Below are 12,330 nucleotides of genomic sequence, written 5' to 3'. Positions count from 1 at the left end.
CACCCACACACACCCACACACACACCCACACACACCCCCCCACACACACACACACACACACACACACACACACACCCTAGGATCACACATATAACAGGGATCACACGTGCGTGGCGTGTTTGCCTGCCACCACCATGGCATACGCTAGCACACATGACACACACACACACACACACACACACACACACACACACACACACACACACACACACACACACACACACACACACACACACACAGCAGCCGCAGCATGTGACTGTGCCACGTGCAGTGTGACATGCACCCAGCAGCAGTGCTCTGGTGATGTGGATAATGTCATGTAATGTCGTTAACGCTGCAGCCTCTTACGTAACCACATACACACACCATCCACAACAACAACAACAACGCCATGTTTAATATTATTATTATCATTTACTATGAAATCGTATGTTTTTTCGCAAATTCACTCAAAATCACCATACATGGCAATAAAGCCCCCATATATGGTGCCCACTACTAGGTCTCGTGACATCACATGACATCATCGCAATTCACCTTTGTCAAGTCCCGCCCCCGTGGTCGTGCCCCTCTTCGCAACCATTGGTTGCCGTTTCGTGGTTGGACAAAAATCCTCTCTCTCCATCCACTGCCATTTTGAAATAACATGTTTTTCAGTTGCTTTATATTGATATTCTGTGCACTTCATATGTTAAACTTGGTGTCGGTGAAAAGGAAGTTTTAGCGAATTCAACATAAACAAGGCGGAACCATGTGCGGAACAAGGCAGAAAGAGCCTGCTGGTTGGTCAGTGAGGGACCAATCAGAAGGCTGACAAAGGGTGAATTAAGCCCATGGAGATTCCTGATGTCATCGATATTGTCCAGCAACTCTACATCTGACCTCAAACCTCAAACCCTTAGATTAGATAGATTTAGTTTTATTTCACGCAAATCCTCTCTTCTGGTGGTCCTCTGGCACCAGACCTTTGCAGATGGGGGTCTGCAAAGGTTTGAAAGATTTGAAGGCCAAGGACCCCCCCATAACTCTGACAAATTCCATGGACGTACAGTTCAAGAGCTATAGACCAAAATGTAAATCTGCCTGATATAGCGCCACCATGAAGTCAATTTAAAAAAATGCAGGGTGGCATTTCATCCTTGGCCTATATAGTCAGGTATTATGTATGAATTCATATATATGTATCTGTCACTTTCAAAACTAATCGAGACTGAAATTGAAAACGAAAAAGGTCAAAAATCAATAAAAACATTTATAGGCTACTAATGATTACCGTTGGCACAAAGCATCTGAAATGAGTCATTGTGTACTTATTCATTACTTCATCAATGACTCTTTCAGTGTGGCATTTGTTGCAATTACCTCTCTCAAGAGGAGAGGGGCGACAATGATCATACAGTAAAAAATAAAGTACGGATTGCAGCTTTAACATTTTAAGCCATTTTTAATAAGAAATCAACACTTTAAAAAGAAACAAAAACATACAAAAAAAACCGGTACGACTCACAGAGTCACTACAGATGAGATTCAAGTCACCGAGAATGACCGAATGACAACAGAACATTCACATTAAAACATCCCTCCGTTTTACAGCAAGACTTGGCCTTGTCCGTGCAGGCCAACTTTCGATTTTCTCTTTTTTTTTACATAGACGCCAGGTGTTCTTCAGAAAATGTATGACACTTATTACAAAATGGTAAATGGTGCATTTATATAGCGCTGAAGCGCTTTACATAGATTGTGCATTACATTCACCCATTCACACACACACACACACACAGTCATACACCGATGCAAGGCAGCAACCTGCTCATTGGGAGCAATTGGGGTTTCAGAGTCTTGCTCAAGGACACTTCGACGCAAACTCTGGGGGAGCCCGGGATCGAACATGGGCACCTTGCGCTCCCATCCAGCTGCTCTATACCGGCCACACATTGTTTTATTCGTAAACACCCCCTTAAATCTGAGAGTGTACAAATGGACCTGTAAGGGTCCATTTTGGTATTTGGTTCCATTTTGTACACTCTCAGAGTTACAGACCTGTTATGGTCATTCAGGGCTAGCTCTTTGTGTGTTTCTGGTCATATTAGTGTCTACTCATTTGTATGTCTGTGGCAAAAATGGTCAAACCCACGTAATTATCTCTTAAACAAAGGAATACTTAAGTTTGGAATACTATACAAAAAATATGTTTTTGATGCATTTCTGAGCCAATAATTAAATATACCCGGTGTCTGCTGTGGTAGGAGACCGATGCAAAACTGCCGATATAAAATCATGATATGAATTCCAAAAGAACTCTCACAGTGTGACCACTGATGAGCCTAGATACACTTGGTCCAGGTTCAAACTTCAAAGAGGTTTTAAATAATGCAGTTTTCCTCTTGTTGAGATTTGCCTCCTATTAACTTCAATTCGTCAAACATTGTGTTATTGGCTCAAGGAATGGGACAAAAACGAAGAACAACAACATCTCCATGGCTTCATGAGGTAAGTAATTGATATGAAAAAAGGCATATTTTGGGTGAAGAATTCCTCTTAGCCCCAATAGAGCGTCGCTGTCCCTCCCCCTTTCAGAACAACGAGTGGCCCAGGAAATGGTTCTCCATTCATTTTCTCCATAGGCTTTTCCTAAAGTATTTATTTAAAGACGGTTACGCCGCGGACAAAGCCAACTCGGATCGTGACAAATCATGACAATGAACACAATGTTTTGGGCCGATCAAATAATTTATAAGAAGAAAAACAACAAAAAAGTGTTGTAACCTGCCGTTTTTTTCTACTTTCTAATTCTTTGCTTGGCCCAAAACATTGTGTTCATTGTCATGATTTGTCACGATCCGAGTTGGCTTTGTCCGCGGCGTAACCGTCTTTAAATAAATACTTTTGGAATTGCCTATGGTGAAAATGAATGGAGAACCATTTCCTGGGCCACTCGTTGTTCTGAAAGGGCGAGGGACTGCGACGCTCTATACAGGCTCCTTCCAACGTCCACGAACATTAACGTTGGAATAACTACAAGTTGACGTCATTCAGAACGTCTGATGGTTGGTCTCCACTGCCTCTCCAGAACACCCCCGGAGGTCCTGAGAGTCACAAATACTTTGGAATGCATGTTTGAACCGGAAGTTTTTTTTTTCTTTTTCTCTTGATGTCAGACAGGAGCACGTTGACCTTTTAGTCAACAGATCCTCATCCTTGTTAAAGGGATTGTGACATTAAAAAAAAGGTTTTGGAATTGTTCTTTTTTTTTTTTTGGTTTTCTAATCTCAATTGCACCCAAAAACATGAACTTTTAACATTCAGTAGATTTTCTGTGATCTGGGGTTTTCTGGCTCAAACAGGTGCTCTGATTTGCCGGCAGTAAGTGACATCACTTACTGCAAATCCCATATATGTCAATGGGATGTGCCAGCAGATGTCACTGTTTCACTGTGTTGCCTGTTTTCATTGTAGCTCAAAAGGCCCAAAAAAACCCAAAGAAAACTTCAGACCACAGAAAATCCACTGAATGTTCAAAGTTCAGGTTTTTTGGGTGTAATTGAGGTCATAAAACCTAAAAGAAAAATAAATGAAAATGAATGTCATAAAACCTTTAAATCATCATAATACAAATAAAATAAAAACATTAAAGGAGCACTTCACCATTTCTAACCTCATCTGTGGTCCTCACTAATGCTCATTATACCATTTCTGCATAGTCACCATGGCATGACAACCGCGCCATGTCGAGTATTAATGAGGACCAATTGAATTGGCCCTTTGATCCCGCCCCCTCTTCATGCCCATTGGTTGCCGTTGCTTGGTTGGACCCGAGTGGTATAGTGAGAGGGTGGCGACGCGCTTTGATCTCGCCGCAAAAAGCCAAACATTGGAACTATCCCATCGAGATAGAATGAGCACTTCTTCCGTATTCCACTGTTACAATGGGAGTCAACGCTATAGTGTCGCCACTCTCTTGCTATTCCACTCGGGTCGGAAAAAAGATCCTATCTCTCTTCATGAACTATCACTGAAAAGTGTCAGCATTGACAACCGTTTACCCATTCTGAAGGGGAACCCATTTTGGTGTTAGCATCATGTTATGCTTTAGCTATTGAAAAATAGCAGATCTACAAGCTCATAGCGCGCCACCGAGTGGCGCGCTACGAGCTTGTAGGGTCTGCTATTTTTGAAAAGTCGAAGAACGACTGACATTTTTTAGAATCTGATCTCAGGTCAGAATGGGTTAGCCTGAGCTAACGTGTTAGGTTTCTGGTCTAGAGGGGCGGGTCGCGGCTGAGATTTGCGCACGCCCTGATTGGATCTCATCGATCTGTCCGTCACCCCCGGCCCCTCCTCTCCCCCCTAGTGCAGCGCTATACGTCACATCATTTGGAGCGACGCCCACCCGGAAGGGTTGACTCCCACTTTTAGACCAGAGCGGCCAATGCGTTCCTCCAGGCTTTCCATTTTTGCACCAACAAAAATGAAAGCCTGGTACCGAGGCTAGAATGGGGTTAATCAGACCAGTGTGTGTCCAGTGGAAACCTCGTATGAATCTGATCTCAGGTCAGAATGGGTTGATCAGACCAGTGTGTGTCCAGTGGAAACCTCGCATGAATCTGATCTCAGGTCAGAATGGATTCATAGGAGCTTGCTGTTTGGTCGGTCATGGAGTCACATATAGACCAATCAGAAGCTCCATTATATGAAGATATTTGAGATTTTGTTGAAGTGCTCCTTTAACCCATTCTGAACGGGCACCCATTTTGGTGTCAGCATCATGTTATGCTTTAGCTATTGAAAAATAGCAGATCTACAAGCTCATATCGCGCCACCGAGTGGCGCGATACGAGCTTGTAGGTCTGCTATTTTTGAATAATCGAAGAACGACTGACATTTTTAGAATCTGATCTCAGGTCAGAATGGGTTAATAACCATCAAATAAAAACCAAAGTACGGTTTTCCTGACCTTTTCAGGTCAGTGTTGCCCAACGTGGGGGTCCTGCCCCTCCTTGGGATGTCGCCAAAGATCACCGGAGGGTACTGTATGTTGCACACAAATCACAACTTGCAATTTTACGGTCATTATATTGACAAAAACTTTCAAATCTATTAGGAAATAGATTATCCATAGAGTATTCGTTATGAGTTGTACAAAAACGATATAGGGTTAACTTAAAAAAGGAGTATGTGTGTGTGTGTGTGTTTGTTTGTGCTGAAAATTTGAAATAATTCAGTAAAGTAAAAACATCTCAAAAGTGTATTCAAGTGTATTCAAGTACAGTACTACAGTGTGTGAATGAGCGTGTGTGAATGTGACCATACAAGAATGGGGGTCCCCACGTAAAAAATAAAAAAACTTATTTGGTCATATTTTGGTGTCAGGTTTGGATTGGGTGAGGGGCAGAGCCGTTCCATTGGCCGCGTGGCAGTGAGGGGTGGAGCCATCCAGAGCTGAGCCGCCCACGGGCTGACACAGGTGACGAATACGCTGAGGGGCAGAGGAAGGGGAGGGGCATGAAGTAACAGCCAATAGGCTCTATGCACACAACTCTTCCTACTTCTGGTGGTTACTCGACAACCAAACCTGTGACGATATAGTCAAAATAGTCTAGTAGTGCACCTTTGACAGCATATCCTATTGTTACTTGAAAGCAATTTACTTCATTTACAATTCTGTGTTGCCCTTTAGAAAACGCTGCTAAACTATATAGATGCACTTTTTTTACCTAATATTCTTCACTGCCTGCTTGTTTTGTTTTAATGTTTTGTGTTGGGACCGTGGATGAAATGTAGCATCTTTGCTAATGATCATGAATATGCTTGTCCCGTCAAAATAAACAAATAGAAATAAATAGAATGCACACGGCGGCCATCTTGCTACCTAATTCACACTGGTCCCAATATGTATGCGGGCCGAATGCTTGTGGATGTAGTCACACCACACGAGTCCTCCATCTAACTCCACATTGTGCACACATCTAGCTATAGGCTATATGGCCACATCAGTTGGATCAATGAGGGCCACGAACGCAGGCCTCTAGTTAAGTTAACGGCAGGGTGGCAACTAGCTACAATTTGCAATTGACAGCCTATACACCCAAACAGAAAAGTCCTATCTGATTGTATTAAACAATAGGGCTGTCAAAAAAAATCGATTCGAGTTAGAATCGCGATTCTAATGCCGTCCGATTCAGAATCGATTCTCATTTTCCTTTTTTTTTTTTTCTTTTATTATTATTATTATTATTATTTTTTTCTTGCAAAAAAAACATGCACTACCTGCTACTACCTGTGCATGCAAAGCATTATGGCCTGGGTTTCTGCATAGTGCATTTACTACCAGCTAAGTTAAGCCTGCCAATTGTATTTATTTTACACCTGTTTTAATACTAATGTATTGTTCTGGTATTGAGTGAGAAGAGATTTTGTAACTTTTGTACTGGTTCAAATTTGTGCAAGCTAAATAAATGAGACTTTGTGTGTTTAAATCATTCAGTTGATAAAACCTTTACAATTATACAAGCTTTTTACTAAATGTACTCTGCTTTCATGCCAGAAGACTGGAGTAGATCATGCTAAAATTCTATTTAATTGTTTTAAATAAAAATAAAAATCTGCTTTAGAATCGGAAAAAAATCGTTTTTGAATCGAGAATCGGAAAAATCGAAAAGATCGTTTTTGAATCGAATCGTCACCCCAAGAATCGGAATCGAATCGAATCGTGGGACACCTAAAGATTTGCAGCCCTATTAAACAATGTCAAGTGTTTGTTTCATGAAGAAAAAAACCAGAACACTAGCACAATAGCAACACACACAATAGCAGCACCCCGACTCTATTTGACCTGGAACAGAGCCTTCATTAGCATCATCGGTAACACCCGTGAAGGAAAATGGCGTATGTTTGTGCATATAGAGAGCCTATATGGAATTCAACACAGCTACTGTATGTCCTTATCTCAACAGAGATAATACAAGATAATATACGCCCTGACCGCTGTGTGTATGTTACTGTTAACTGAACTAAACCTTTTTGTGTTTACAAAAACACACAAACCACAAGCCAATAAAAACGAAACAAAAACTGTCACGAATAAAAAAAAGATGAATAAAAACGAATTCATAATTTAATTGTTTTTTTTTTTAGAATGGATTTGCTGGTTTTTATTAGGGCTGTCAATCGATTAATATATTTAACTCGATTAATCACATGATTGTCCATAGTTAACTGTGATTAATCGCAAATTAATCGCATATTTTGTATACGTTCTAAATAGTGGTTTTCAAGATTTTTCATATCAAGTCCCATTATTTATTCTGCATTTGAGCCACGGACCACCATTTGATGACATTTAGCCTTCCAGACCCAAACTAAAGAACTGTATTGATGGCCCAGGCGGTGGCGTAACCGTCTGGGCACCCGACTGGTAATCCAGTCGCAGTGTGCCGCGGGTTCGACTCCCGAGCCCGACACGGCCTTTACTGCATGTCTTCCCCCATCTCTCTCCCGTTTCCTGTCAGCCTACTGTCTGTCCCTTCAAAAAACCAATAAAAGGCGTAAGCCGCAAAAAAAATATATATAAAAAAAAAAAAAAAAAGAACTGTATTGATGTTGACCAATGGTACCATTACGAGAGATAACAGGCCATGTTGATAAAAAATAACATGTTTTCAAAGTTTTCTAATTGTGTAGACTCACTGGGAGAGAGAGAGAGAGGGGGAGAGAGGCGGGGCTCACTGACTGCCTGCATTCACATGCATGCATCTCTCAACCATTCTGTCAAACTTCACAGTGCGTTAATCGCGCATTAAAAAAATTAGTGCCATTAAAAGGATTGTGAGTTAACTAGTTAATAGTGCGTTAACTTTGACAGCCCTAGTTTTTATTAGTTTTGACTTTTGAAAATGCAAATAGTTATTGGTATTAAGGTATTGGATTTAAGGTTATTGGATGAGTGCGTTGTGTTCTCTCTCTGACCTCCATCAGGGTACCAGGGGTGGTGGCCACGGCGTACAGCGCCCAGGCAGGCAGCAGGGACACGGAGGACAGGCTGAGGAACCAGCCCAGAGCCGTGGCCCAGGCCGGAGCTACCAGGCCCTTACCCAGGCTGAGTGGAGACCAGCGGACCAGGGAGAAGATGAACGTACCCTATATACGGAGACAGTGGTGGAAAAAAGATTACTCACATTATTATTATCTTTTGTACCTTTGTACCATCAATACTGCAATAAAAAAATAAGTAAAAAGCCAGGAATTCAATATGTACTTGACAGGGCCGGATTAACACCACTGAGGGCCCCTGGGCACTGAAGCTAGAAGTCCCCCCTTCACGCGCACGCAACATTTTTGCTGTTTTGTAGCCGTTTTGGGGCTGCTTTAGACACAATTGCACTTTTCAGCTGCCGTCCTCACCAACAATAAAACACTAATCTTTTTAGACACCATTTATTTCATTCGGATTAGCAGGGAAATTATCTGTGGAACTAAAAGAATTTAAAAAAAAAGGGGCCCCTGGTGCCCATGGGCCCCTGGGCACGTGCCCAAAGTGCCCATATGGTAGATCCGGCCCTGGTACTTGAGTAAAAGTAAAAAGTAAGCGATCCGGTAGAACTATAACAAAACAGCCGAGCTTGTATGTAGATTGTCTATTTTCTTTTCTTTTTTTTTCACTTAATTTTTATTGAAGGAAAAACAGACAAGAAAAACAACAAACAAGAAAGAAAAAAAGACAAAGACAAAGACAAAGACAAAAAGCAAAAAAAGACAAGGCTGCATTTTTCATATTACAAAATGCTATTGCAATATCGCTATAGGCTGAGAGAAGAGATTCCACTTTTCCCACTTTTTATGTGGGAAAAGTGTGAATGAATGAATGTTAGTTTTTCCATAGCATACAGTTCCTCATTAACCCATTCTGACCTGAGATCAGATTCTAAAAATGTCTGTTTGAAAATGACAGTTTTCTGAAAAAGCGATGTTTCTATGTCAGTCGTTCTTCGATTTTTCAAAAATAGCAGACCTACAAGCTTGTAGCGCGCTACTCGGTGGCGCGCTACGAGCTTGTAGATTTGGTCTATTTTCAGACATTACGACGCCGTCAGACATTACAACGCCATCAAAGCCCAGTTAGTTGACAAGAATCTTATGATATTTAGTCAACGAAAAGTAGGCTAAAACAGTTTAAATGACAGACAGACAGACAGACAGACAGACAGACAGACAGACAGACAGACAGACAGACAGACAGACAGACAGACAGACAGACCTCGTCGACAGCAAGCGGACACCAAAGTGTAGTTGGTTGATATCTCTGCGGTTCAAAGGTGAAAGGTGAACTCACCGTGCACACGGCGGGGGTCAGGTACTTCCAGCACAGCGTGAAGACAGACAGCGGGCTGTAGCCGGTCATATCCTTGATGTTGGCGCCGAAGCGCTTGGCACCTGTATCATGTGACACGACAGTTGGTGTCAGCATCATGTCATGCTTTAGCTATTGAAAAATAGCAGATCTACAAGCTCATAGCGCGCCACCGAGTGGCGCGCTACGAGCTTGTAGGTCTGCTATTTTTTTAAACATAAAAACAGTCCAATCAGAATCATGCACAGGTTCACAATCACAGGTGCAATGTCATCATTTCCCTCATCTCCAAGGAGAGATGGAAAACAAGGGAAAATGGACAGCGAATAAGAATGATACACGTGTTTTCTCGTTCTTTTCTTGCAAACACTTCAGAGCTTGTGGATTTGCTACTGTACGCCTCATTGTACTTGCCTAATTGCCATGTTTTCTTTTTTTCTTTTTTGGCAAATTGACATCTCTGCCTATAACTGCTGTTTAATTGTGCCTTATTGACAATGAGAATGCTTGTTGTATTCCAAAATCACTTTTTTGCCTAAGTCCTTTTAACCATTGTTTTAAACTTTATTTATTGAAAGATATCAGATATACGGCCAACAGGCAATAGTTGGCAGCGAGAACACGTGCTGCCTCTGGCTCTATCACTCAAGTGCCAGTGTATATGTGATGGTTAATCCATTCTGACCTGAGATCAGATTCATACGAGGTTTCCACTGGACACACACTGGTCTGATTAACCCATTCTGACCTGAGATCAGATTCTAAAAAATGTCAGTCGTTCTTCGATTTTTCAAAAATAGCAGACCTACAAGCTCGTAGCGCGCCACTCGGTGGCGCGCTATGAGCTTGTAGATCTTCTATTTTTCGATAGCTAAAGCATAACATGATGCTAACACCAAAATGGGTTCCCGCGCAAAATGGCTTAACATTTCAAATGACCATAATTCATGAACCATCGCTCTGATCAGTCCAATATCGGTACTTGTTGATTTTTCAGGACTGAAGATCCAGTTGTACTAAAAATTGGAATATATTCTCTCGATTACGATGTCGCAAAAAAGAAAAATCCCAAAGTATGAAAAGAAGCAGACCGTGATGGAGGGATGAACTGCGTTGTAGCAAAAGGATTTCTATAGCAGGAAACAACCGAATGAAACTGTCTTTAAGACAACCAAATGAAACTGTCAACCAAATGTTAACAACCAAATGAAACTGTCTGTAAGTTTTAAAACATAGGGCTTCTTCCCAAAGGTCCAAAGGATAAAAAATAAACATTAAAGGACCACTTCACCACTTTTCAACCCATCTTCATATAATAGGTCCTCACTAATAATTATGAAAAAATGGCACGATTTCTTTCTACTCGGTCTGTGTCTCATAGGAGGGCTGTGGGCAGTTTAGAAACCGTCTTCCAGTGACATCATCATGAGGCAGATATTTTCTTAAACAAGATTTATTTACGAAAATGTTTAGTTTTTCATTATCGTGATAACGATGGCTTCCATTTTCGCTTCGCAACTTTTCAGGACTAGAAAGCCTGCAGTTTCTATTAGCTTGTATTCCCCATCGATGATGTGACTGGAAGACCGTTTATGAACTGCCCACAGCCCTCCTATGAGACACAGACTGAATAGAAAAAAATTGCGCAATTTCTTTCATGATTATTAGTGAGGACCTATTATATGAAGATAGGTTGAAAAGTGGTGAAGTGGTCCTTTAACGTGAATCCAACACTGAGGTGAGAGTGCTGTCAAACAAGTCTGTTTAATGAATGAAAAAGTTGAATCTGCAAGACAATGCACGTTATGCTGTACTGTATGTAGTGTTTGTGTGTGTGTGTGTGTGTGTGTGTGTGTGGGGAGGGGGGGGGGAGGCCCTCTCAGCTAAACGGTCCTCGGCCTGAAGAAAGCAGGAGGAACTCGAAGACCCCTGGGTTTACATCCTAGCAGATTGTAGCGGTGATGTCGTTAGCTAGTGTACGCTAGGCTGGCTTCCTGGCATTAGGCGCCACCGATCCGGCGCCGAGGCAGGCTAAACAACAGTCTATGGGCATATAATTTAAGATGTAGCGGGTTTGGGTTGGACAGGGGCTCCCTGGGGGGGGATTGCAGGGGTCTTCTGGCTAGCAGCCAAACCTACTGTACTTATTACGGCAGGTACCTACAGAATGTTAATATACTGTATGTGTGTGTGTGTGTGTGTGTGTGTGTGTGTGTGTGTGTGTGTGTGTGTGTGTGTGTGTGTGTGTGTGCATGTGCGCGCGCGTGTGTAAGTGTGTGAGGGAGAGAGAAAGAAAGAGAGAGGGCGAGAGAGACATTTTTAGCCATCTGTTTATGGCTAAAATATAATAAATTCGACGGCAGTAACGTCAGCGTTTCCTCACTGTCAGTTGATGCCTCATGTCCACATAGTTCAAACCGCCGGACTCACTTATTTCTTTCTTACTTAAAACTCGTTATGTGCCACTAGCGCGTTTTACATGTTTTTCTTTAACGTTTTCTGGATACAGACTATGTAGCCTCGCTTCTATCTATCGTATGGACGCTTCCCCGTCGCTATATGTAACGCTTGCTTCCGCTATAGTGGGCCATTCAATTGTTTAAAAAAACGAATAGAATACGCACATCACTTAGAAGAGGTGCTGGGTTCAACTGTTCAATTGTTTCCCCTCCATTCACTTCCATTATAAGCGCTATCTTTAGCTGTGTTTTGCTCTGAATCTAAGCTCCAAGCTATATACAGGACGTCGACGTTGGTGTCGGTGTTGTGTAGATCTGCTATTTTCACTATAGTGTGGGTCCCCGGGGCAAACGTACTAATGTCTCTCTTGGGCCTCGACCTGAAAACTTTGGCAACCACGTTGTGGTTAGCATCATGTCATGCTTTAGCTATTGAAAAATAGCAGATCTACAAGCTCATAGCACGCCACCGAGTGGCGCGCTACGAGCTTGTAGGTCTGCTATTTTCGGAAAAATCAAAGAGCG

The 12,330-nt window shown here is 42.0% G+C and overlaps 1 protein-coding gene across 1 annotated transcript in view; it reads right to left on the bottom strand.

The window, feature by feature from the left end:
• Window positions 1-4,959: 4,959 nt before the first annotated feature.
• Window positions 4,960-12,330, bottom strand: part of LOC310854145 (sodium- and chloride-dependent GABA transporter 2-like) — a 28,276-nt gene continuing 20,905 nt past the window's right edge. Inside the window, exons 12-14 of the mRNA XM_083758664.1 lie at window positions 9,329-9,429; window positions 7,966-8,136; window positions 4,960-5,476 (exon numbers count right to left, since the gene is read on the bottom strand). Coding sequence (XP_083614790.1) covers window positions 5,354-5,476; window positions 7,966-8,136; window positions 9,329-9,429 — 395 coding nt within the window. The 3' untranslated portion in view covers window positions 4,960-5,353. The remainder of the gene's footprint in view (window positions 5,477-7,965; window positions 8,137-9,328; window positions 9,430-12,330) is intronic.

The sequence above is a fragment of the Protomyctophum parallelum genome (genome assembly GCF_964188405.1).
Source record: "Protomyctophum parallelum genome assembly, chromosome: 23".
In the NCBI taxonomy this organism is placed as follows: Eukaryota; Metazoa; Chordata; class Actinopteri; order Myctophiformes; family Myctophidae; genus Protomyctophum; species Protomyctophum parallelum.
The sequence above is the reverse complement of the archived record's forward strand: the minus strand, read 5'-3'. Positions and strand labels throughout refer to the sequence as shown.